This window comes from Colossoma macropomum, unplaced genomic scaffold (assembly GCF_904425465.1).
Source record: "Colossoma macropomum unplaced genomic scaffold, Colossoma_macropomum, whole genome shotgun sequence".
NCBI lineage: Eukaryota > Metazoa > Chordata > Actinopteri > Characiformes > Serrasalmidae > Colossoma > Colossoma macropomum.
Window position 1 is genome coordinate 10,575,187 of NW_023494794.1, and position 27,631 is coordinate 10,602,817.

Here is a 27,631-nt window from a genome sequence, read left to right on the forward strand (position 1 = left end):
CACACACACACACACACTCACACACGGGTTTTTAATTAATGAATGATGGTGTTTAATTAAAAGTTTATATTGCAATAACAATCACCATAATCCCTGAGTGTTCATCCTACTGAGAGAGAGAGAGAGAGAGAGAGAGAGAGAGAGAGAGACAGAAGACTGAAGACTGAGAGGGGGAGGAGGGAAAAAAGAAAGAGAGAAAGATAGAGAGATGTTGGAAAGAGAAAGAGATGGAAAGGGAGAAAGAGAGAATGACTAGAAAGACAGAAACTAACTGTACATTTCACTTCTCCAAATTGGTAACTTTACAGGAGAAGGAAAAAACCTACTGTACTTTTAATGTAAGTCAGTGGAACCAGACTTTTTTCTTCTTCATTCTTCATGAAATTTACACACAATGTAAAGGTAAACAGACATTTTCAAACCATGTTAAAAACGGAAAAATGGAGATATGAGGTTTTCTTCTGGCAGCAGCTTCTCTTTATCCACTTTTAGGACTTGTCTGAAAATCTGCTGAAGTTTTAGGTCAAATTTGTGCAGAAATATCGAAAATTTCTAAAGGGTTCACAAACTTTCCACTGCGGATACAGAGCTGCTCTCTTTTTAGACACTGCTGACAATTTGTGCATCAACAAAAGGACATTAGACGGAGGGGTTTCTGATAAAGTGACCAGTATGTACACACAGTGATCCCTTGGACAGAGTGAACTGAGAGTGGCTGATATATGATGTGAAGCTACAGACGTGGATCTTCAATACATATAATATACATATTGTGGAGTCGTGCAGAAGAAGAGTCAGATGAGGCCATAACTTCTGCTTTAAAAATGCTCTTTTATTGAGAACAAGACAAAACAATGCCACTTAAAAAGCAACTGAAAAGAAGGGAAAAAAGTAAGTTTATTAAGTAACATTGTCTCACTGTGTTGGCAGACAATTGCGCTGGTTTCATGCTTATTTCTCACGTTATCTACCAATACAGCACGATAATTTTACTCAATGAAATCACTTTAAACAAGTAAAGAATGTCTAGTATTCAGTTAAATAATCATATTCTATTCCTACAACCATTTCAAAACGATAAATATTACACATATTGACTAGATTTAAGATCATTTCACCTGATAAGATATAATTTCTTTCAGAGAAGCTCCCAAAGAAAACTTCTTATTTCAGATTTTCCACTATTTTCCCATCATCAACATTCCATATAGACTCAGGAGACTCGTGTAGGTTCACTGGTGGTTCCGGATAGTAAATAAAATGTCTATATTTGTGTTGTAGTCACGGCGACCCCTGGTTCCTATCACCACCACTGTAAAGACATCTGAGACATTTCACACCAAACCACTCAGAATCACTCTGATTACATCACAAACAGGAAATTATGGGGGAATTTTGAAAAATTAGGTGGAATTCCCCTTCAAGCTGTGCAACTGTGGAAGAAGAAGAGCAGACAGAGACACACTTAACCTGATAAATAATCTCCTGAGAGAGGAATCACTACATTACCATCATATTAACCTTTACACACACACACACACACACACACACACCTGCAGGAGGTTAAATTTATGCAGATCCCACTGCGGAGAAGTCTCAGCATTTCTTCTTATTATTAATATCCTAAAATACACCCTGCGCTCCACTTGGCAGTTTTTTTTTTTTCATTTTATAAAGTTCATTGAACATCAGATAATAAGTTTACATACCAAACGTAAGAGAAAGAGTTCAATAAGATTTAATTGTCAAGAACAAATAACTTATAACTATATGAACTAAATTTAAATTGAACTGTCAACCTTATTATGTTTATATTTCCTTTTTTTCAGGCTATTTTAAAACTCCTGGTACCGAGGCTAAATTTGTTGGACCATCGAGACCCGACACTTTCAGACACTTTGTTCAAGTGACAACAAATGCTGCACACGCCAAAAATGTAAGTAGGATTTTGATAGTAATATGTTACATATTTATGCTAAAATAACAGTGTATTAAACATTTATTGACAGAAAAATCTACACTGTAAAAAACGCAGCTTTTAAACTTAAAAAGCAACCAGGTTAACCAGGTGAACTTGTAATATTAATTCAACAAAAGGATTTGTTTTATTCATTTACGGCAGTTGGCAGACGCTCTTACACTGTGATCATTTTACACAGGTAGGTGAAGGTGGTGTTAGGAGTCTTTCCCAAGGACTCTTATTGGTATAGTGTAGGGCACTGACCCAGACAGGGGATTGAACCCCAGTCTACAGCGTAGAAGGCAGCGGTGTTACCCCACTACACTATACCTTTTACAATCATTTTACACTTAAAAAAGTTTTTTTAAAAGTATGAAACAAAGTTTTACATTTGTTAACTGTTTTAAGTTCAATGATTTCAGCATGTTCTAAGTTTAAAAGCTGCAGTCTAAGTAACTTTAGGGGCTTCGAAGTGGTGAAGCTGTGCACGCATTCACCGCAAAACCAGGAGGTTGTGAGTTTGAACCCCTGCGATGACACAGCCGTCTGTAAGTGGGAGTCCAAGAGGAGGAAATGCCAGGTGGGACTGAGGGATGGAGCGAGGAAATGGAGTAAAACTAGTTCTATATTGTAGAATAACCTGGTTAACCTGGTTAACTTGAAATTTTGAGTTAATTGAACTTTTAATAAGTTAAGAAACGTAAAACTTGTTAGTATTACGTTCAATTAACTCGAAATTTTTAACTGAACATTTTTAAGATCACACAAAAAGTCACACAGTGGATTAAAAAAAAAGGTTTTGACCAAAATAAGAGGTTTGATTTGACTGAATTTTAGCGCCTCAACTTCTTCCCTCAAGCAGTGCCGAGAAAACCTCCCTTATAATTTCATAATTTATAAATTTTATATATATTTTTATTTTAGCTTAGTTGAATGGATTCAGATTTGTATCCGATTTGAATCCCAACTAAGCTACACTCTTAAAAAAGATGGTTCCTCAAGGGTTCTTCAGTCAACACAATTATTCTGTATAGAACCATGAACACTCAAAGAACCATCTGCATCACTTTTAAAAAGAAGGTGCTTCAAAGACTCTTTTGTAAAGAAAATGTTTCTGTAGAGAACCGTAAACACTCAAAGAACTCCTTGGATGATTAAACGGTTCTTTGCAAGGTAAAATGGTTCTTCAGACTGATGGAGAATGTGTTGTATATGGTTCTATAGAGCACCAAAAGTGTTCAGCTATTGTTACAAGCCTGACCTAGTAACAATAGAAGAACACGTTTTGGTGCTCTATAGATCCATATACAACACATTCTCCATCAATCTGAAGAACCACATAATCATGTAAATAGTAACAGTAGAACCCTTTTTGGTGCTATATAGAACCATAATATAGGACCATAATAGCAGAACCTTTTTGGTGCTATATAGAACCATATACAACACATTCCCCGTCAATCCGAACAACCTTTTAACAATGCAAAGGGTTCTTTGAGTGTTCATGGTTCTATACAGAACCATTTACTTTACTAAAGAACCAATAAAGAACTACCTTTTTAAGTGTGATGCTTAAATGGTTCTTCGTATTGATGGAGAATGTGTTGTATATGGTTCCACATAGATCCATCTTTTTTTTGGGATTCAAACCAGCTGCACTCCCAGAGACCCTTCACCACCAGAGCAGAGCCAAATTGGCCTGTCAGTGGTTTTGGGCCGACACAGCGAAGCCCTCAGAGAGTTTCTATTCCCGACTCGCTCTCGGTTCCTCAGAGAGACGCTTTCATTCGGATCTAATGGTCTGCTAAAATGTCGGGGTGCAGCGATGCACCTGTCCAGGTGACCCACAGAGCACAGGTGGACACGCTTAGACTACTGAACCACAAATAATCACTAATCACGCTCACCGCTGAGACACATCTGCACACAGACCAAGAGACACAAAGGGTGGGGGGAGGTGGGGGGGGGGTGAGTGTGCAGGTGCAGATCATCAGATCATCAGAGCAGCTCCAAATATTTGGAAATGTCAGTCACAGTCGGGTGGTGGGTCATTCTCAACACTGCAGTAACACTGACATGGTGGTGGTGTGTTAGTGTGTGCTGCGCTGGTCTGAGTGGATCAGACACAGCAGTGCTGCTGGAGTTTTTAAACACCTCAGTGTCACTGCTGGACTGAGAATAGTCCACCAACCAAAAATATCCAGCCAACAGCTTCCTGTGGGCAGCGTCCTGTGACCACTGATGAAGGACTAGAGGATGACCAACACAGACTGTGCAGCAGCAGATGAGCTATCGTCTCTGACTGTACATCTACAAGGTGGACCGACAAGGTAGGAGTGTTTAATAGAGTGGACAGTGAGTGGACTCAGTGTTTAAAAACTCCAGCAGCACTGCTGTGTCTGATCCACTCAGACCAGCACAACACACACTAACACACCACCACCACGTCAGTGTTACTGCAGTGCTGAGAATGATCCACCACCCAAATAGAACCTGCTCTGTGAGGGTCCATGGGGGTCCTGACCACTGAAGAACAGGGTGCAGAGAAACTGATGGACTACAGTCTGTAACTGTAGAGCTACAGACTGAAACTATATGGTCAGTGGCGCTGAAAAGATGGACACTTCAAGCGCTGTGTGTATATATATAAACATTGTTTATGTAACAGTAGTGTATACGAGAGCACATCATCAGCAGTAGAAGGTGATGAAGGTGATGAAATGATCAAACTTTTTATCAACAGCTTCTACTAACACTCTTTCACACTTCACTGATGTGTGTGTCTGTGTGCACACTTAGTCCCCCAGCGGTGAGGATGAGCGCCAGGTCAACACACACAGACTCAGACCGAACAGTCACTGACAAGGTCACAAAAACACAGCGGAATCAGGGCTGAACGATTTAACGGGGAAAGTGGACCAAAATTCTGACTGCAATTCAAACCGTTTTCTATAAACTCCAAGAACATCAGCACATCCACTTTTTCAAGCTTGAGACTTGAATGTTGAATATGTTGTGATTCTATCAATTCCTTCAAAACTTCTACATAATTAAGTGGTTAAGATGTAAACAGAGTCGTTCAGAGCGGTTTGGTGTGAAACGCTCTGTTCTAGAGAAACTTAAAGTCAGAACTGTTCAGTGGTGGTGATAGGAACCAGACGTCCACCTCTAAAAGCTCCCTCACAGAAAGTTACTACATGACATGGTTATGAATTCACTGCCTGATGACTGAGACACTGTTTTATGATAGTTTTGAGAAGATTTTGGCCTTAAACTCCATTCATGGTGGAGGGATACATCATATGCAGGGTGCTGTGAGGCAAAATAGTCCCCAAAGAAAACTTATTATTTCAGATTTTCCACTATTTTCCATCATCAACATTCCATATAGACTCAGGAGACTCGTGTAGGTTCATTGGTGGTTTGTATAGTAAATAAAATGTCTATATTTGTGTTGTAGTCATGGTGACCCCTGGTTCCTATCACCACCACTGTAAAGACATCTGAACCATTTCACACCAAACCACTCTCAATGACTCTGTTTACATCTCAAACAGGAAATTATGCAGTAAATGACTGAAAATTAGGTGTAATTCTCCTTTACAACCTAAGACAACATTGAATAATTGCACTCTTCCACATTTGATTTTGATATAAACAACATAAAATGCCAACATCAACATCATTAAGGAAAAAACAAAGACAGAGAAGATAAACTGACCCCCTAATTTAAGGATAAACTTTACACATAAAATGGTGTCATTACACTTTATTAATCTTAATAAAGGAGAATTAAGCAACCTCTTAATTAGCAGATACTGGCTTGTTGAGGCTTAATGGGAGCATAATAAGGGCTTTTTACTGACCCCTCAACCTGAAGTGTTACTGAAATCTGTTTTGTGCAGAAGGAATTATTTCTGAATCAGCTGCTTATATTCAACTGTTTACTACCAATTTACTACAGAATGCAAAAAAAGTTTCACTCATTTACAAAAATACAATTTGAAATGAATAACTGGCTCTAAATGTAGGTATTGTGATATAAACTGAGTCTGTTCTACAGTTTCTCATTAGGCTGAATGAATAACTGACTCTAAATGTAGGTATTGTGATATAAACTGAGTCTGTTCTACAGTTTCTCATTAGGCTGAATGAATAACTGACTCTAAATGTAGGTATTGTGATATAAACTGAGTCTGTTCTACAGTTTCTCATTAGGTTGAATGAATAACTGACTCTAAATGTAGGTATTGTGATATAAACTGAGTCTGTTCTACAGTTTCTCATTAGGCTGAATGAATAACTGACTCTAAATGTAGGTATTGTGATATAAACTGAGTCTGTTCTACAGTTTTTCATTAGGTTGAATGAATAACTGACTCTAAATGTAGGTATTGTGATATAAACTGAGTCTGTTCTACAGTTTTTCATTAGGTTGAATGAATAACCGACTCTAAATGTAGGTATTGTGATATAAACTGAGTCTGTTCTACAGTTTCTCATTAGATTTTTTACATTTAAAATAATGTTACAGTAACAGTAAAATAGATTTGTTCTGTGCAACATTTTATTAAAAAGAAACAAAAACAGAACTGCAGATATTTACAAATTAAACAAATATTGGTTGGTATAGAAAAATGCTTTCTCTCATGTCGTCTCAACAAATCACTCACACACAAACACACACTTCCCAAAAACGTGAATGTGTAGATCAGTTCCACATTAATAACACTATTCAAAGGCAACCTACATAAGGACTTAGTAGCACATGCAAAAGCACTGAATAATGTATTTGAAGAGCAATTATTGAGTATTTATAAACAGCTTATGTCAGTATTCACATGGTGATAAGATGTTTATAAAGTAAATGACATTGTATTGACATAAGAACCCTTAAAGTGACAGGCACTAGTTTAGATTTATAACACTGTTATGATGCATTATAATAGACTGTATAAGGAAGAGGCCTATATCTCAAACAAAACTAAGGGTTTAATTTTTATATTATCCTATATCACTTTAAATATGAAAGAGGTCATTAATTTAATGTCAATAAAATTCTATTTATTACATAATACACTGTATAGCATCTTGTGACTGGCAATAGCTGTCCATAAACAATGTTCAGAAACTGTTTATAAACACTCAAATACTGCTTTATAAATACATGACGTAATGCTTATGAACACTTTATGAAGTCCCTATGCAGGTGACCTTCAAATAAAGTGTTCCCAATAAAATACATTACATTAACACAATTATTCTTATAAGTGAACTGAAAGACTTTATCCATGTGGAAACGATGTACACATTATTTGAACCAAGTTAATTCAATGCATTGCTTTTTTTTGTTTTGTTTCACAGTGTATGTGTTCTCTATATATGCATGTCTATATGTATATATACACATACATATACACACACACACATACACACACACACACACACACACTATTTGAACTGGTTATCGATAAGAGTTCCCTTCATCTTGGCCTTCTTAGCTTCTAGTTCAGCCTGAAAAAGAAACAAAAAAGCAAAGATAAACATTAATATACTGTAAAACAGTGGGCTCTAAAACTGTTTCATGTTAGGACCCTCATGTAGAGGCAGTCTCAAGACCCACTATATTTTTTATGAGGTAAAACAAAACAAATATACTACGTTTTTTCCCCAATAGACCACTGTAGCCATGCGTCATTCTGTAGTCCGCATTATGCCCATATTAGGAACTCCGGGTCTAAGCTTCTGGATTTTGGCCAGAATAAATAGGATTTTTGAAAAATAGCCTCTATCGCCCCCTGTGTTAAATAAAACCTTCAGAACCTGATATGTTTAATCCTGCGTACATTTTTCTCCCGAATATCTCTGGATCCTCTGAATTACGAGGTTGTTAAAGAGCCTTAATACTAATATTGCTGCATGCAAGCTAAAGCTACTGTGCGTCAATTTGATGTCACTAAGCTACACAAAATTAAGGCGGGCTGTGGTGGTGCTACCTTATCGAAATGTCCTACTACAGTGCATTTTTTTTTATAGATATGACTGTAAATAGAATCTTTAGATGGACATTTCGATAGCCTAAAAAACTCCTTATAAAAAATACTACCAGTATTAAAACTATGAGGTTGAATTCAGCTTCTTCTTCGCCAGCTTCTTGTTTGAATGTTTCCGTTCCACCTTAAATGGTGCAGCAGCTGTGACTAGCTATCGCAAACATTAACAAATGGGACAAAACAACACTGACCTGTTGGTTCTGTGAAACAGAAAAAATGAGTTAATGTTACTCAGCTGTTAAAAGGAAATAGCAACTACCTAACAACACTTTCCCAACCACCTGGGATACCATGGCAACAACCCAAGTAAAGCTCAGCAACAGCCTAGCAACACTTCCGTAAGCACCAGGGTTGGTATACCATGGCGATGACTTAGCAACCTCTTAGCAACCACCTGGAATAGCACAGTAATGGCCTAGCAACACCTTAGCAACCATCTCACAACCACCGCCTTCCCACGAGTGCTGTACAGTGTAGTATGCTGAGTTACTGATGTTGCTAGCGGTGCGTTTTGTTTGCAAATGACACTTTAGACCTTTCATACTTTGGTGATTCATGAACAAATTCATGTTGGCAGGCAGTTCAAGGCAAGTAGCAAAAAATAGACTCGAAACTTTGAATGTGACCGCAGCCCCCCCTTCTGCTGCTGTTCTAACGTAGCATAAGTGCACTTCTTTTGTGAGTGATCACACTTTCTGTGTATAAAAGACCACAATAACAAACACAGGAGTGTTTTGTGAGCTTCTGTCCTAGAAATGATTCATTCGGCTCTTGTGCAGCTTCCTTGAAACCCACTCATCCCTCCACACTGAGTCCCAGTTTGAAAACTACTGCTCAAAACAAAAGTCCCCCCACCATTTAACACAATTACAGCCTTGAAAAACATGCACACTCAAGAACCGCGTCCTCAGCTACTACAGGTACTCTCTTGTGAATACGGCAGTAATTTGAAGGTCTCTCTCTCTCTTCAACAGCGTCCTATTAAAACCAGCCTCTGTCCAACGGTGCCTTGGTTCTCGCTCTAGTTTAAAGTGCCAGTTCTGTGAAAAATCAATGTCCCGCTCTTATGCCAAATGTAGTTGCCAGGCCAAGACATGTTCACTGTCTGAAGTTTGCTTCTTTAGTTTAGCACTGGAGAAATGCAGCCAGCAAGTAATGGTAAACAGGTACCCCACCAGTTAGCATGGTGCTAACTGCATGTCTAAACCACCACACAATTGTCTCAAACAATGAAGTAACTCAGTAATCTCTAAAAGATCTGATTATGACACTGACACAGAATATGAAGTACTTGTTTTTAGTGGCCACTTTATCAGAAATACCCACCTTGTAGGTCCATTATACAGGTTAACAGTTATACATTGTGGCCCATCTTAAGGGTGGACAATATGAAGATATTTATGTAGTATGTCACAACAAACTACGTAAACAGAGAACAGAATAAGGCCTGTTTAATGAGAAATTGGGGAAATTCAGCAATAAATAGTTCAAGTAAAGCCATGGTAATGAACAGTCTGAAAACAAGCACCGTCAATAGTTGGCGCCCGTGCTAACATGACTAATTAACAGTATCAATGTAGTCTACTTACTTACTTTAACACATATTAGCCCAAGCTGACCAGCACACTGTCGCGGTATGACCAAAACCTTGTATCTCCAAACTTTCAGAACCCTTCTAAACTTGTAATGAAGTTAATATAACCTGATTTTTTCCATGAAGCCGACTTTACACCAAACGACTTTTATCAAGCAATTTAACTGTCTTAGACAAATTTCCAATGTCAGAATAAAATCATGAGTCTTGCTCCAGCTGTGCCGTGCTCAAGTCATCTCGGTCATTTAGTCTGAGGTGGTCAGGACGGCTGTCTTAGGTCAAAATCACGTCAAAATCAACCGTGTTTAATATTATCGTAAACTTTAAGTTTTGGCTCATGCACATAGTGACGTGCCAAGGGCGAGAGAGAGCGAGAGAGTGAGAAATCGCTGTAAAAATAAATGAATAAATAAATCTTCTCCATTTTACAACAATAATCATATTAACCTAAAAACATAAACTGGCTGTTTTAATATTTCAAGCTCGCTGACTGTAACAGTGATGCACGGAAATATGCAGAAGACCTTAAGGATGCCATTATTGAAGAAGCATCAATGCGTTTTTTTCCATTTTTTTTCCTTTCTGTTACAGTGGCTTCTTATTTTGTTTGTTTGTTTATGGTTTAGTTCATAACACCCAATCAACAATGTTGAATCGCTGCATGTTGTGTTGATGAGTAAATCTTTATGTTAAATAAAAAAAGTAACTGCACATTTTACAGGTTAATTAAAGATTCTGGGTGATGATCTGTTAGAATATTCAGTTCTACAGTGAACTGGGCTGAGCCTCAGATCTTTACAAGCCCCCACAGCGCATCTTCCCATCTGCACCACTAAAGAGCGGAGAAGGAAAAGTGCATGATGGGAAACAATCTCACAGTGACACTACATCATCCCCAGTCTTTGCAAAACCATAGTCTGTGACTAAAAACTCTGTGACATCATCTTTCAAGTCTTTTTAAAGTCTTTGAGTGAAATTATTAGCATAATTTTGAATCATTTCTGTGGCCACTTTCATCACGAAATTGTAAAAAAGCGTAGCTGGACTTTTCAAATTATGCAAAAACAACAAAAATGGAGATACAAGGTTGTTGCCTGACAGCACTATTACATGGCCTGACAGACATATACTGTACACACACACACACATATATATATATATATATACATACACACACACACAATATATATATATATATATATATATATATTAAAGTAGGGCTACTGGAACAAGCTACACTCTTGTACCCTCATGCAAAGAAATATTAATTCATTAATTCATAATTTTTGTTCATATAGCACACTTTCCATGGCAACATCAACTAAAGGTGCTTTACAGAAAAACAAACAAATCAGGATTCATAAAAACATGTCTGAAAAGAAGAGTCTTAAGATTCTACTTAAAAAGATCCAGAATTTCTTAAAACAAAAACAAAATCTATAATACGAACCTAAAATGAAAATTCATAAGATTCTTCTTAAGTTTCTGAAACAAAGCGAAATGAATTCATAAAACAGGGCTAAAAAGGAAAGTCCTAAGATTCTTCTTAAGAAAAGAGATCCAGAATCAACTAAAACAAAACAAAAATGAATTTATAAAAACACGTCTTTCAAAAAGAAACAAAGATCCAGAATTTTTAGAGGAAGCTCGTTCCATAATCATCGACCCAGTACACTAAAAGCACGGTCAACCATGGAGCATAAATTTGGACAAGGAACTACCAGCAGATCTGAGGATCTATATGTAAGCAAAACTGTGGCACGGAAGTAACAGATCCTGAAAAACATACTGGAGCTTGTACATTTCATGGTTGACCAAAAGGCATCTAAAGTTGAATTCCTGAGATCCACTGTAACGACAAAAAAAACATCTTTTTTGTTTTTTTAAATGTGAAGCACAAGATTGTTTGGAACTCCTATTTAGCAGTCTGAAGTCTCTCCAGCAGGGGGTGCTATCAGCATACAAGTCACTTTACTGTACATCATTTAGAGAAGAAACAACCGTGAACCCACACCAGAAGGATCAAACCCGCACCTGTGTTTACCGTAACTTCCAAAACCAGTGATAAACCATCATTACCAAAGGTTTATCATCATAAATCAGCTTCAAGGTTAAAAAGTGGGCGAGAATCACTATGTTTAGCATCACCATTTCTTGTTTTTATTACCATTCAACGATTTATTAGGTCATTCCTACACTTTGTTGTAGTCCCATTTAATCTTTCGCTTTTTTCTTTCCACCCTCAGCCAAACAGAAATTTAAGGTGGCTGAAATTGAGGAGCATCCCTAGTATCCAGCTACAAGACACACTTTTTAGATTGAATTTTCATCAAACAATCATAGAAGCACTACCAAAAAATCATATCCAGTCAGTGGTGGGCCCATGGCGGTCTCTTTCCATTGATGGATTGGGTAGAGGGTGATAAATTGTGCAGCAACAGATGAGCCCACTGGGAGCACCGTATAGGTTTGATTTCCAAAAAAACTGGTCACTGAGTTTATAAATACAGTAGCGAGTCGAGTGAATAACTATGTACTTTCTGTAAGTCACTCTATTATGGGCGGTGTTTAGTGTCAGATGCTCTGAGATTGATTTATGAGTTGATTATCGTTATTCTCTCCATAGAAGCAGCCATATGCACATTCATCAGTGCTTACCGACAGCAGCGCACACACTTCAGCCACTCTCTCTGCTGTGTTCCACTGAAAACGCTGTAATTTCAGGCTATAATGTCAAACAAATCAACAGCGGCACTGCCGGGTGTCCGTGTTTGGAGCTCGGAATAGTGTGGTAATTACAGAGCAGGCTGCGTTCAGTAACGCTCACCCACTCTGAGGACACCGTTCACTTCGGACTCCCTCTCAAAGGACTTTTAGGCTTTTTTCACACAGCCAAATCTGATCTTTTTCTTCATACGTGACACAGATGTTTTATCTGTTTGTCAGTGTGAACAGATAAACACACTGAATCTGACTTTTAATTCCGACTGGGGACATTTCCATATGTGGTACTGAAATCCGATACGTATCCGATATGCGGCAATGCGACAAAGTTTGAACAGCCAGATTGGAATTCATGCGACTTTTACGTCAATCCAACTTCACATTCGTCATCATTTGGCGCTGCTGAGACTCAAACATTTAGGCTGATGTTTCTGTACCAAAAGAATTATAAAGCACTTATTGCAAATGCTCTTTGTTTGAAGAGAACTGACTGAATGCGGCTGTAGGAGAACGAGGCTGCAGCGTCAACGAAAAGTCTGGAAGCAAAGTTTAACGAATCCGTGAAGCGCTGTCCTTTTGCGCATGTGGGTCAAGTTTAGGAGCTGATCTGTTCAGATTACGTCGCTTATAGATTGTATGAAAAAAGATATTGTGAACAATCAAACAATAAAAAAATCAGATTTGGTGAGAAAATCTGATCTGGGCCACTTTTACCTGCTGTGTGAACGTAGTGATACAGCAGCAGCAGATACTCACGCAATGTTAATACCAATGATCAGAATTTTAGCCATTTGTCTGGCAAACTGAGTGGAAACTGTGACCTGCACTAAAATTTTGTAATGGCAAGTCTGCTTTGTATGCATGTGTTCAGTATATTCAAAAACAGCTTCAACATCATTTTGACGGTACACTGACTTACAATACGGAGAATGAGGTCTCTGCCGTTGCCACTCCAGCTTTCTTAAAAAAAAAAACTTGAAGGTCCTCAAGGCAAACACTAAGAAGTTCGTAAGAATGTAGAAGTAGAAAAAAATGTAGCTAACAAGAACTAGAGTTGATAGTGGAGAAAGAGCCAACAGGAAAAAATTCTCACTGGAAAGTATGATAATTGTGGGATGACTGACGAGGAGGAGCAGCAGCAGAGGCAGCATCCATGGTAAATTTGGATGCTGACCTCAACTTTTACAACCTAAGGCAAGTGTGAGGCTGTCATAATGTTAGGAAAACATTTAAGAACATAATATTTTCAAGAATAACACTTGTTCTTTGAATTAATCTTCCCCAGGCTGGAATGCCTTCTATAGCGCTATGTAGCTTTGGAGGAGCGAAACGAAACCTCTCGCAAAACACTGCATAACGCTTTACAGCACCACAAAACACACCAACAGCTATAGGTCTTCTATAGCTATAAGAGGCTAGCTTGGAATTCCCAGCATGGACATCATGCCAGAGACTGCCAAAAGACCGAAGACGACACTGTCAGCAGAAGCGAGGAAGAAAAAAAAGAGAGAGTGACTGAGCAAAAGACCAGACAAGAGTGTTCATCCCTGCCAATGTTATTTATGAAAGACTGCAGCATAGGCTGTAACCTTATCGGTGTCTCATCCATGTCTTAGAGTCGTTTTTTCGGTTGCCAAAAGCCATTTAACATCTAACGTTACTCCTCCTAATAAAGAGACACACGTTGAGCTCCGTCTCCTCGTTATTCACCACCATCACTGTAATATTTCATCATCAACATTAACACACGAAGGTAATCAGAGGGGCGGTGGAGATCGAGTCTGCAGCGTCTGAGATCTTTAAAACGCAGAGTTAGAAAAGAAAATCATCTCACAGTGAAAGCAGCGTTTTACAGTAGAGATAAATGGAGCTCATTATGCTGGTAGTGAACTATGCTGCTGACACAGCTGCCTAAAAACCATAGAAACGGACCTTAAACAGAAGTTAGGACCCTGTTGGGGTTCATCCTAAAGTTAGGACAGGATTTAGGAGGTTTAGTCTAGTTAGGATGTTTGTGTGATGCTGTTTTCTTATCTGGAGTTAATGATGAGATTATGAAGTTAGGAACTGTTATTCTGTAATAGCTACTGTCCTCAATTCAGTCTGTACTGAAGTCGTCATGGAGACCAAATAGGTAAGATTTCAGATTTGGGGTGTTTCTGTAATACAGCCTCAGGTTTCCTATTTCTGGTTTGGTATGTGTATCAAAAGGGCCGAGCTTCTCACAAAGCAGCTTTGAATTCTAGTGCCGAGGATCAGAATTTCAGTTTTTTAATGATTCAAGCAAGAATTTCTGAAACTGGTCCCAATAACAAGCTCCCGCAGTATTCAGGAGTGGAGCAGGTCTGTGCATTACTAAATGATGCAATCAATTTCAACTGATTTAATTGAGTGCACAGGCCCAAGTCATGGTTTTCATTAATACAGGATTGACTGTGCATCACTGAGACAAAGAAAAAGTTCAGTCCTGATAGGTGACTTTCAGACTTGTGTATTCTAATCCACGTCCCTCACTGAGCTTTGAAAAGTCCATTAAAGAACAGTAAATGTGTGCGCTTTGTTTTAAAGTTTGGGAAGAGTGTGTGGAGCTCTGTTTAATATCTCAACTTCAAACTTGAAAACTTCAAATTTGCCAAGTCAACCTTTGTTATACATGTTAATTGATCTCCAAGTCCCGCTTTCACTGCCAACATGATTTACATACAGTAATTGGGTTAACCTGCTCCATTTTTAAAAGAGTAATTGCTTCATTTTAACCTGTTCTTTCATCTTTCATGCTGTGAAATCTGACCTGGCTGTGACTTCTATTAAATATGACATAATTAATATTAAAATAAAAATGAATATAACTATATACAGTGCTGTACAAAAGTCTTAGAAGTCTAGGCACAACTTCAAAAAACATTTATCTGGGCTGTAAGTGCGTTTCTGCTCATAAAAGCACCTTATACACCGATCAGGCATAACATTATGACCACCTCCTTGGTCTACACTCATTGTCCATTTTATCAGCTCCACTTACTATATAGGTGCACTTTGTAGTTCTACAGTTACAGACTATAGTCCATCTGTTTCTCTGCATACTTTGTTAGCCCCCTTTTACTATTTGGGTGGTGGGTCATTCTCAGCATTGCAATAACACTGACGTGGTGGTGGTGTGTTAGTGTGTGCTGTGCTTGTCTGAGTGGATCAGACACAGCAGTGTTGCTGGAGTTTTTAAACACTGTGTCCACTCACTGTCCACTCTATTAGACACTCCTACCTTGTCAGTCCACCTTGTAGATGTAAAGTCAGAGACGATAGCTCATCTGCTGCTGCACAGTTTGTGTTGGTCACCTTCTAGTCCTTCATCAGTGGTCACAGGACGCTGCCCACAGGACGCAGTTGGCTGGATGTTTGTGGTTGGTGGACTATTCTCAGTCCAGCAGTGACACTGAGGTGTTTAAAAACTCCAGCAGCACTGCTGTGTCTGATCCACTCAGACCAGCGCAACACACACTAACACACCACCACCACATCAGTGTTACTGCAGTGCTGAGAATGATCCACCACCCAAATAGTACCTGCTCTGTGAGGTTCCTGTGGGGGTCCTGACCACTAAAGAACAGGGTAACAAAGTATGCAGAGAAACAGATGGACTACAGTCTGTAACTGTAGAACTACAAAGTGGACCTATATGGTCAGTGGAGCTGATAAGATGGACAGTGAGTGTGGAAACAAGGAGGTGGGTTAAATGTTGTGGCTGACTGGTGTATAAATATACATAATTATATATATATTGTGTGTGTGTGTGTGTGTGTGTGTGTGTGCTCTCACCAGTTCCTGCAGTCGCTTCTTGCTCATGCCTTTCCTCTCCAGCTGTTTCTCGATGACTTTAGCGTTCTGAGCGTATGAGTCTGCCACTTCACGCTGTAAAAGGCAATCAATCTCACTGTTTATTCACACCGGAGAGCCAATCACACTATAATTACAATTACACACCTTTTCACTTAAATAACAGGGACTAATTACAACGTAATGACTTTTTCACACACATATTTTCAGTGCTTTAGTGTTTTTAAAGTTGTATTACAGTTATATCAAATCAATTTTCAACCCTTTTAAAGACAGCAAAGAATAAACAAACAAATTAATGAGTGAAAAATGACACCAAATCACGACATTTAAACCAGCATCACTATATAATTTATAATACAGCAATCCAATCAAACGTAGTGATCAAAGTACACAAACAATAATACTGCCTATTGTCACTAACGACCAGTCATAAACTTACCGCCTCGATTTCTTCTTCCTCTTCATCGATGGTTGACACGGTAACAGAGCTGAACTTGCCCATGTCTTTGGTGCGCTTCGTCATCATCACCTGGAAAACACCAATTCACAGACAATCAACCACCACAACACAGTGAAACACACATTTCAGCTCTGACTGAGCTCCATCAGCCGTTACATACTGTTTTAATGGACAGAAAAGCTTTTTTTTTATTAAGCTTAATAAAATAACAGCAGAAAATTCCAATAATATACACCCTAAAAATGATGTGCAACTTACTATCTGAATATATTTTGTGTTGTGAAAATCTAGTAAAATGTACAAAAACGTGTTTAACAGTTAAAAATGTGTACGTGTCTGTGGCAGCACATAAAGACACAAATGGATGAGCATGAAATCTGATCAACACCATCTAAATTCAAAGCTAGGTCAGGGGTCGGCGAGCCATTTTGTTCGTTCAACAGGAATCAAACCACCTTGGGAGCCACATTTTATGTCCAATACGTCTCAGTATGTGCTAATGGCCTAGTATAAACCACAGACTTTGCTCTGCTTTAAGCTTTAGCTCAGCTATAGCCGCTTTCCTCCCATCTCCGCCAGGACACTTTTCTTCAACAGTAGAACAGTTTCATGTAAAATGTCTCGCTCAAAAAATTATTTTTTTATACTCAAAATCATTTCACCACCACGGCTCTCAACTCTCAACTTTTTACGAGGCTGAAGTCTCTCAATCACCAGCTTCTTGTTTGAATTTTCCCGTTCCACCTTAAATTCTGACTGAGGCGCCAAGAATCTAACTGCTGCACCATTTAAGGTGGAACTGGGAAATTAGAACGTGAAACTGACTTCAGCCTTGTGACTTTTTAGTATTTGTCAGTTTCACGTTGCAGATTAAATGCATCAGGAAACCAGCTGCAGTGCTTATAAATGCAAATAAGTTCATTTGTCTCCAAATGTTCGTCTTAAATCTCTCTCTTTGCCTTTTCGTTCGCTACTAGGTGAGACTGTCTGAACTGCTATGTGACCTGCAGTCTGTACGCCAGCCTTCAGGGTTATAGGGTGGTGAATTAGCAACATTTAATACCATCTATTGTTAAAACTGTGTCAGCAGAGCTTTATTTTACTGTAAAGGAGGATTATTTTATTTTTACCTTAAAATCTGATTCTGCTGTGGAGCCACAACAGGGCAGTAAAAGAGCCGTATGTTGCCGACCCCCTGAGCAAATGTATGGAAGCACTTTGGCTTCTATGGAGTTGAAGGGGAAAAAGGACCTGGATGGGAGCCACACTACATGCACGTTGTGTCACACTAAACTAAAAAATTTTGGAAACGATAAACATGAGAAACCATATTACACGTTTCCACCTGTTTTCCGTCCAGTTGTAGTCGCTGCTAACCAGAGGACCATCAAGAACGTGATGTCCCAACTCGGAAAGGGCAAAGCGAACTACAAACTATTGCAACTTTTAGTGCCAAGGATTTGCGTCCATACTCAGTCGTTGAGAACCAGGGCTTTCGCGCTATGTTGGACACTTTGGAGCCGAGACACACAGTGTCCAGTCTAGAAGATATTTTACTGACACAGCGACCCCCCCAACTCTCTACAACCAGACCAAAACAGAAGCTATGGAATCACTGAAGAAAACAGGTAGAATAGCTGTAACGCGCATCTTATTTCACCGTAGCAACGCATTTTATCACAGATGAGTGGCAGCAGCGCCTCATGTGCTCCAAACAAGAGCAGTGAATGAGAGCCTTCCAGTTCACTTGCCTCATCACTTCCATTTGATTTATTAATAAAAGATATTGAAAGTAAATTCATTATGGATCATTACAGATACTTTGCTTTAGAACTACGAAGTCCTCACACAGTGAGAGAAAAAAATCCGGTATAGAAAAAAAAGATGCATCAAGATGCATCGATAATCGATTTATAATCGCATCGCAGCCTCTGAATCATAATCTAATCGTGAGGTCCCTAGAGATCCACACCCCTAGTGTTTATGTAGGGTATTATAATGTTTACTGCTTGTTCACTAAAGCCGATAGTTTCATAACTACCAATAATCAGGTAGATTTTTTTATACTCAAAATCATTTCACCACCATGACTCACTACAGGAGAGATAGTGGAGAGGTGGCAAAACAAGTGAAATTAAAGACAGAAATATGTCGATATATGTCAGTGTTCACTGCTTGCAGTTGGCGCAGAATGTTGATGAAAACAAAACAAGATGGTAACATAAGCCCAGGTAACATACGAAAGCCCATGATACCAATATGATTACAAATTCTAATACAGAATCATAATTTAAGTTACATGGAAATGTAATGAGTTAATCCATCTGTAGAGAACGTTATAGAGCATTGTGTGAATAACTATAACTCGTTTAGAGCTTTTTTATAACGTGTATCTCACCCTGACTTTCTTCGGAGCTTCTTGTTTCTGGCTGTAGACGCTGGTGTTACCGAAACCTTCACCAAACTTGACCACAGCTCCGTCCACTATAAACGTCACTGGAGTGTTCTTCATCTGGTGCTGATAGAACAGCAGGAGACCACACCTAACACAAACACACACAAGCCACAACTCATCACAACCTGAATCAGTTCAGTGAATTAAGACAGCAGAAAGAACACTGAGAGACGTTTACAGTGAAGCTGTATTAAAGTTTTTAAGTTGCACTGAAGTCTGTAAGTTTGTGTGGCTTCAAGCTGAGGAGTTTAAATTGTACACAAACCTTGCTGTCGTCATGATGAAATAATCATGGACGTCCCTAAAAAGACGGCGTCCAAAAGGCAGCATATGTTGCTCCAAAATGCGTTCAGTGTTAATGGGGCTTTCACACATGTGCAGGTTAGCCAATACCCCCCTAGACCATGACAGACGCTGGATTTCTAACTTTACGCTGGTAAGGTTGACTCGTCAGACCACAATACATTTTTCCCCTGTGCATCAGTCCATTTCGGATGAGCTCGAGCCCAGAGAAATCGGCGGTGTTTCTGGATGTTGTTGATATATTACTTCCACTGTGCACAGTCCAGTCTTAACTTGCTTTTGTGGATGTAATGACGAAAAGTGTTTACGATTTGTCAAAGTACTCCTGAGCCCATGTGGTGATACCCATCACAGAAACATGTTGGTACAGTGCTGTCTGAGGGGTCAAAAGTCATGGACACCCAGTTGTGGTTTTCAGCCTTTTCCTTTTATGCAAGATTTCTTTGGATTCCCTAAATCGTTTGATGATATTCTACACTGTAGAGGGTGAAATACCTAAAATCCTTGCAGTCGCTCCCTAAGGAATGTTATTTTTAAAATGTTGGATTATTTGTTGATGCATCTTTTGGGAAAAGTAGCCTCGACCCATCCTTGCTCATTAAGGAGTCGGCTTTTTCGGGATGCTCCTATTATAGCCAAGCATGATTGCATCACCTGTTAAAGATGTTTTTTTTCCCACAACATTTCTAGTCTTAAATTGCTCCTGTCCCAACTGTTTTGGAAGATGTTGCTGGCATCAGTTTTAGAATGAGCATATATTAATAAAAAACAATGAAGTTACAAAGATAAACATTAAATATCTTGTATTTTTACTGTTTTATCCAAATACAGCTCAAAGTAGATATACAACCCACTACTTTCTGTTTGTATTTGCATTTTACCTACTGTCTTTTAGTTTTTTGAAACTAGGTTTGTATATTTTTACGGTCATATTTGCAAAAAAATGACATAACTATAAAATAAAAAATAAAAAAATCTTAACTTACAATGTATATTAATGGAACAGGATTTTATTCGAAATCATTTTGGACCATTTTTAATCTGTTCATCATAAAACTTTGATGGTCATTTTTGCCACAATGTTCATTTGTTCATTTTCAAATTATGTTAAAAAAGGAGATACAACTTTTGTTCCAATAACAAACAAGATAAACAATATATTAAATGGCCCACATCATGGAAAAGCCTCTTTTTTTAAATAACTGCAGCGCTACGTGAACATTGTTTAAGTTTAAAAACACACTGGGCCATACAATCCACACACATACTTATTTACATATATCCGCCTATTTAGCCTACAGCAGTTTAGCTCCGCCCATTCACACTGAAGTTATAAGCAGTGTATTTTTAATGTTATTTGGATACAATTTTTCTTACTTTCCACACTTCTTGCGATACTGCCGCTCGATCCCCTCCGGCCTGCAAAACATTTTACAGCTTTACTGATGTATTTCTGCGTGTGGGTTCATACAAACAGATTTACTTATCATTAATCGTTTAATTATCATTAATAATCATTATTATTATTTATAGCAGACTATTCACCTTTTCAGGTACACGCTCTCGTCCTCCTCCACGTTACAGAACTTGTGGGCGTGTTTTGCTGCGTCAATCACTCGCGCCTTGTCCCTGGGCCTCATGGGTAATTTCTCCAGCTGGCAGTCTGAGAGGAAACATTAAATAAACAAACAAACAAACAAACTAAGTGAACTCTGAATGAGGCCACTGTGACATTAAAACATCACACATCTCAGCAGTAAGTGTGCACTTACCAATGAAAACACTCTATAACATTAGAATAAACACAAATAAACCTAAATGCAGCTGTCAGTAGTCTGAATGTGGTATTTTCATTAAAATTATGAATATGTTGGTAGGAAGAACACAGATTTGGTTCCTGACTTCTTGCAGCACTGTTGCCATCAGATGGACTTGCCAGTTCCATCTCCTGAGTTAATTCAATGAATTATTGATCGGATAAACCAGGTACTGGATGGTAACTGTAAACACAGAACCTCTAGTTTTACAGTACTGCACAAAAGTCAGACTCACTTTCTTTAATTTCCAGTCAAAACAGTCATTAAGCACAACTCACACAGATATATTTGTGAGGAGATCAGCTGTAAGACAGTCCACTTGCATAATGAGGGAGAAAGTCAAAGTAAAAATAACTGAAGTTTCCAGAAGTTCAAAAAAAGACTAAAAGCTACAGAGAAAATGTGTCTCCTAACAACCACCTGGAAGAGCTGGCAGACACCAAAACTGCCCCCCATCAGATGAAACAGCACTTAAAGCTTTCATCTCTGAGAGAGAGGAGAAAATCAAGCTGCTTCAGATCTGAAAACATCCACAGGTGTTTCTGTCCATCCTTCCACTGTGAGAAGACGACTCAGCGCTGTGGGTCTGAAAGGATGTGTAGCTGATCAAGAAGAACCTCACTGAGAAAAGGAGACGGACACATCAAACAAAGAAGCTGAACGATGGACTGACCACCCCAGAGTACAGACCTCAACACCACTGAATGTGTTTGATTACTTCAGAAAATGATCAACCAGCTTCTGAGACTGAACTTTGGAGGTGTGTCTGCAGATTCTTTGAGGAACTGAAAGTGAGTCTCCTGAAAAGAGTGGAAGCTGGAATGAAGGATGGAGAACTAAGCAGCGACAGTGTTTATCATTATTATGATCAATTACATAACATTCTCCTTTTCTGAGCATACTGTAGATATTTTTAAAAAATCCATATTTAAAAAAAACGTCAATACTGCATGTTTAATTACAAAGAGAGCAAAATTAGTCCTGTTTAATTGGATGTAGTGCAGCATGGTGTGCGAAATGCTGAATGTCTTTTCCAACTTAACAAATATCAGTACATACACTGACCATGCATAACATTATGTCCTTGTTTCTATGCTCATTGTCCATTTTATCAGCTCCACTTACTATATAGGTGCACTTAGTAGTTCTACAGTTACAGACTGTAGTCCATCTGTTTCTCTGCATACTCTCCATCTGTTTCTCTGCATACTTTGTTAGCCCCCTTCAGTGGTCAGGACCCCCATGGACCCTCACAGAGCAGGTACTACTTGTTGCTGTTGTCGGAATGAAAACCTTGCATCTCCATTTTTGATGTTTTTTGAGTTTTTTGACATATTTTAAAATACCTGTTTCCATTTACATTGTGTGTAAATTTCATGTTGAATGGACTAAAAGAAACGACCCAAAATGACTTAGAAAAAAATCTGGTTCCATTGACTTACATTAAAAGGACAGTATGTTTTTTCCTTCTCCTGTAAAGTTATGATCTTGGAGATACAACGTTCTCCTTCAACAACAGCGATATATAATATCGTTATGTACGCTGTTATAAATAAAGGTTCTGTTCAGGTACATTTTTCGTTCATCAATGTACAAACAGTGTAAATGTTCCCTCAAAGCTCCAACAGTGGTTTTAAGGTCTGATTGTGAACCTTAAATAAGTTTTTCCAGGTGAAAAGTTCGTATTTGTACCTTTTCATAACCGAATGTTGTAAAACAGAACAGTAAAATAAAAGCCTGGAGACGAGACGGGGTGTGTGGAGTCAGTACAGCTTAGAACATATCATTTCAGTGGATTATGGTTCAGTTATGTTCCCTGACTAAAGGTACTGAGATGGACCCTTGAGGGTCCCACCCCAGTGACAAGAGAGGAACTGACCCAGTGACAGTTTACTACCTTTATTTCTCAGAGTGTTTTGTGATATTACAACTCTTTGAGTGCTGTTTATCTGATTGGGGGGCAGCTTTGGTGGTCCACCTGGTCTCCCAGGTGGTTGTTAGGAACCTCATTCTCCCCTTTTTTAAACTTTTTTGAACTCCAGTTTTGGAAACTCACTTGTTTTCCTTCGACCTTCTCTTTCCTCATGCAAGAAGATTATCTTATATCTGACCATCACCTCCCGGGCTTTACGTAAGACTCTCCGAGAGCAGGTCTTCGTTCTCTGTATTTAACGTGATCTTCACGCTCCGCCGCTCGCGTGTCCTTTCAGAAAATCTATCCGGTCACATACGCCATGAGTCACATCTCCATACGGCTTCATACTCGCAAATAACGTTCAATATTTAATGAAAGGTGTAAGATCTCGCAGGTCTGATCAGTAGCCGAGCGAGCGGTCAGGGAAACGTGTGAATCAGCTCTAAAAGCTTTTCTGTGTCCTTTTCTTCACTTTTAAAGAACTTTCCGTGTCCGGTATGCTCGGAGACGGAGGCTGGTACGGTGTTAACACTGCAGTACCGCAGCAGATATACTTATTTACATAAATATATTTATATATACAGTAGTGTAGGACAGCAGGCTCTAGGAGTAATGCAAACTGCTTCTGACTGCTGTAGGAGGTGCTTCTGTCTGTCTGTCTACCTATTATACAAACCGTCACTGTCCGTTGTCTTGATACCGTTTATAAATGTCTCCTTCACACTGTGTGAATATTTAATGCGGAACGGACCATCATTTTTAAATGATCTGCAGAAAAATGTAACTTTTTTAATATTTGCAGGGGTTGTGTTCACTTCTTTTCCCCACTTTCTCAGTTTTTACCTTCAAATTAAGACAGTAATGATAAATTTTGATTCAAAAATCTATAAAAAGTGTTATTTGGCTAAACTGTTTGCCTACAACTTTACATTAAAGCTAAAAACGTTTGTCAGTCTCCCATAAACCAAGCATTCTTTTGTGCAGCACCCTGAAGACGGATGTGTTAGCATTTGTAAAGGGATGCATTTTGTCATACCTATATGATTGGTCAAAACAATCATCATCAGAATGTATTTATTACTTTAAACAATTCAAAGAAGCCATGCAAGACTGAATCTCCAACAGCTCCCCACTCCCTACTGTATACAGTCATGTGAAGAAGCAAGTAAACCCCATGAAGTATTTCCTTTTTTTGACATATGTGGACACTAATAGTATACTATTATAATACACACAGACACACCGACCCTTGTTTCTACGCTCATTGTCCACTTTATCAGCTCCACTTACTATATAGGTGCACTTTGTAGTTCTACAGTTACAGACTGTAGTCCATCTGTTTCTCTGATACTTTGTTAGCCCCCTTTTACCCTGTTCTTCAGTGGTCAGGACCCCCATGGACCCTCACAGAGCAGGTACTATTTGGGTGGTGGATCATTCTCAGCACTGCAGTAACACTGACGTGGTGGTGGTGTGTTAGTGTGTGTTGTGCTGGTCTGAGTGGATCAGACACAGCAGTGCTGCTGGAGTTTTTAAACACTGTGTCCACTCACTGTCCACTCTATTAGACACTCCTACCTTGTCAGTCCACCTTGTAGATGTAAAGTCAGAGACGATAGCTCATCTGCTGCTGCACAGTTTGTGTTGGTCATCCTCTAGTCCTTCATCAGTGGTCACAGGACGCTGCCCACAGGACGCTGTTGGCTGGATATTTTTGGTTGGTGGACTATTCTCAGTCCAGCAGTGACACTGAGGTGTTTAAAAATTCCAGCAGCACTGCTGTGTCTGATCCACTCAGACCAGCACAACACACACTAACACACCACCACCACGTCAGTGTTACTGCAGTGCTGAGAATGATCCACCACCCAAATAGTACCTGCTCTGTGAGGGTCCATGGGGGTCCTGACCACTGAAGAACAGGGTAAAAGGGGGCTAACAAAGTATCAGAGAAACAGATGGACTACAGTCTGTAACTGTAGAACTACAAAGTGCACCTATATAGTAAGTGGAGCTGATAAAATGGACAATGAGCGTAGAAACAAGGAGGTGGTCATAACGTTATGCCTGATTGGGGTGTGTCACCTTTATCTATCAACACTGTTCAAATGAAGACCAGATATGTGAACTGATGTCCAAATATGGTGAAAATATCTAAATTTTTATGGGCTGTATTGTGAAAAGTCATCATCAGGGTCGTTAAAGCTGTGTGGGCGGGACAAACCACATCAGCCTTCTGATTGGTGGGGGTACTTCTTACATATGCATGACCAACAGTTAGGCCCGGTTTAGTGGTGTTGGACAGTCATTCATAAGACACACTGTCCCCTCAGAATTAGGCTAATTATTAGAATAAGGTCCTACCTGCCCTCTGAGCAGCTCTGAGACACTGAGCTTCAAAGATTTTGCATTCTAAATAGCAAAACTGATATGATGAATTTATTCTATATGTATAATATCAAAATCCTATTAAATTTATAAATGAGTTTTTTTCAGGTCAAATAACAGACAAGAACCTTCTAATCCTAGAAACCCACTTTCAGCTTGGAGTTAAAAGGTTCTATCTGGCAAAACATGAAAATAAGCAACGATTTTAGCAAGGAACACAAACGGTTTACTCACAATTCCTTTTAAAACATAAAATTAGTGTCAACATGACCAGAAAGTTAAATTTTAACGCTTTATATGAAATTTTTACGACACTTATTTCTATTATTTATTTATTTTTCACGACATTTATTTCTTGTTTTAGGACAAACCATCTTTTTCTTATCCAATGAAGCACTGCTGTTTACTAAAAGGCCAGACAGAAACCAGCTACTGTAATAAACCATCCCAGCAGGTCGGTGTAGCAGGTCAGCCTAAAGGCCGTATGAGGTCTTGTTTTATATCAGAAATGCGACTCTAATGCACCAAAATGTCTTATTTTGGAAGAAAGAAGAAAAAGAAAATATGGATAAATTAATGAAATTCATATTTGTGTTGTAATTAAGAGCCCATCCGTTCAAATGTTTACTCTTTAATGACCTCCAAGGCTTAATATGTACACAATTTAAGACCGTAAGACCTTTTTAAAGAGCTGTGAGACGACAGGCAGAGTTTCAGCAACATGTTTTCATGTTTCACAAAGTTTTATAAACTTTTCCCGCAGTCGCTGAGCAGAGCGGCGACATAATAAAGGAGCAGAACCTGATTGGTTCTCTTGTGTGTATTCGAACTGCTGACTGGCTCACAGATAGAACCTTTTAGAACTAAACTAAACTAAACTAAACTAGAGTTTTACTTCGGAGATAAAACCTTGTTTTCTAGATAAAGACTCCAAAAATGCACAATTTAAAAAAACCCTCACTTAATGTTAAGAAGTTGTCAAAGAATAAGAAAACATAAATCAGAAATGTCAGATAGAACCTCATAACTCCAAAGGGACCGTGTGCTGCACAGGTATAACTTCACTTAAAAAGAAAATACAGATTTAGGATGCAAGACCTGCACTGTGCACTGTGCACTATGTAGGGAGCAGTGATCCATTTGAGCTTCAGCCCAGCAGTTTGTCCAGTTTAACAGCATTTTGTAGACCCTCTAGTCAAGATAACAGCTGATCAGCTACAGTCTGGAACTGTAAACAAGCCTGATCTGAAACTTTGCCCACTTTTATTAACTAAATTTTTACTCAGAATTGTTTCCAGCAACCAGAGCAGCTGTAGTTCCAACAGATAAGGAAATAAGGCTCGTTACTAGACCCCTCTGAACGCTGTTTTTCGTACCAGGCCTAAGCTTTTTTTACAATTATCCGTTCCACCTTAAACGCCGCAGCAGTTCCATTGTGGCGCCGGCAGCTCCAGCTGTAGCTGCCGCACCATTTAAGGTGGAACGGAGAGTTCGATAAACTCGGGCTACTTTTACTGTTACTCGGTTTCTACCTTCATTAAAGTGACCAAACGTTCACTTCAGGGTGGTTTAGATTATTCTAGCCGCCTCTGATAAGATAGTAAATGATAAAATGAAAGATAAACGAGTTTAAACTCACCCAGAACCAGAACCATCTGCCCGCACAGGCAGTAGTAAACATGCAGAGGCTTCTCTCCGTCGTCGTACTCCTCTCTGTCCCGCGTGTCGGAGCACACCACACTGCGGGAGACCACCTTCGGCATTATTAATCAGATTTATTACCTTTATTAGGATTAAAAACAGAGTCTCGCTCCAAAGTAAACACCAACGCCGAGGAAACGCTGCTGCGGGCGCCTAAAGATGACGCAGTGTAGCACCGCAGCCGCTGCGTTCCCGCAGGAAAGCCGCCAGAGGGCGCTGCTGCAGCAGAACTAAAACTCGACCATAACTTTCAGATTTTATACAGACAAAAATAAATTTTTTTAGAGATTCTTTCCAGATTCCTCTGTCAGATGTTTCATTTCCTGAAATGTTTCGAATTTTGTGGCTAAGAGGTGATATTTATTGCTTTATTTGTCATTAAATTCAGTCTGCTGGTCTCCTGGGACTTCAGATTTTTATCAAA

The 27,631-nt window shown here is 39.0% G+C and overlaps 1 protein-coding gene across 1 annotated transcript; it reads right to left on the minus strand.

Annotated features, from left to right (window-relative positions):
• Positions 1-6,505: 6,505 nt before the first annotated feature.
• On the minus strand, positions 6,506-27,384 carry cunhxorf56 (chromosome unknown CXorf56 homolog). The gene is made up of 7 exons (XM_036580151.1): positions 27,146-27,384; positions 20,932-21,049; positions 20,764-20,805; positions 19,027-19,171; positions 16,608-16,697; positions 16,148-16,240; positions 6,506-7,474 (listed from the first exon to the last, which is right to left on the minus strand). Exons 1-7 carry the CDS (start codon positions 27,267-27,269, stop codon positions 7,412-7,414), a joined length of 675 nt encoding a protein of 224 aa, XP_036436044.1. The 5' UTR covers positions 27,270-27,384; the 3' UTR covers positions 6,506-7,411.
• Between the last annotated feature and the right edge of the window lie 247 nt (positions 27,385-27,631).

Coding starts and splice junctions, on each gene's coding strand:
- cunhxorf56 (XM_036580151.1), bottom strand. CDS start 27,269: ATGCCGAAGGTGGTCTCCCGCAGTGTGGTGTGCTCCGACACGCGGGAC. Junction 21,050..27,145: donor GCAGATGGTTCTGGTTCTGG/GTGAGTTTAAAC, acceptor GTTTCCTCTCAG/ACTGCCAGCTGGAGAAATTA. Junction 19,172..20,763: donor TATCGCAAGAAGTGTGGAAA/GTAAGAAAAATT, acceptor TGTTTGTGTTAG/GTGTGGTCTCCTGCTGTTCT.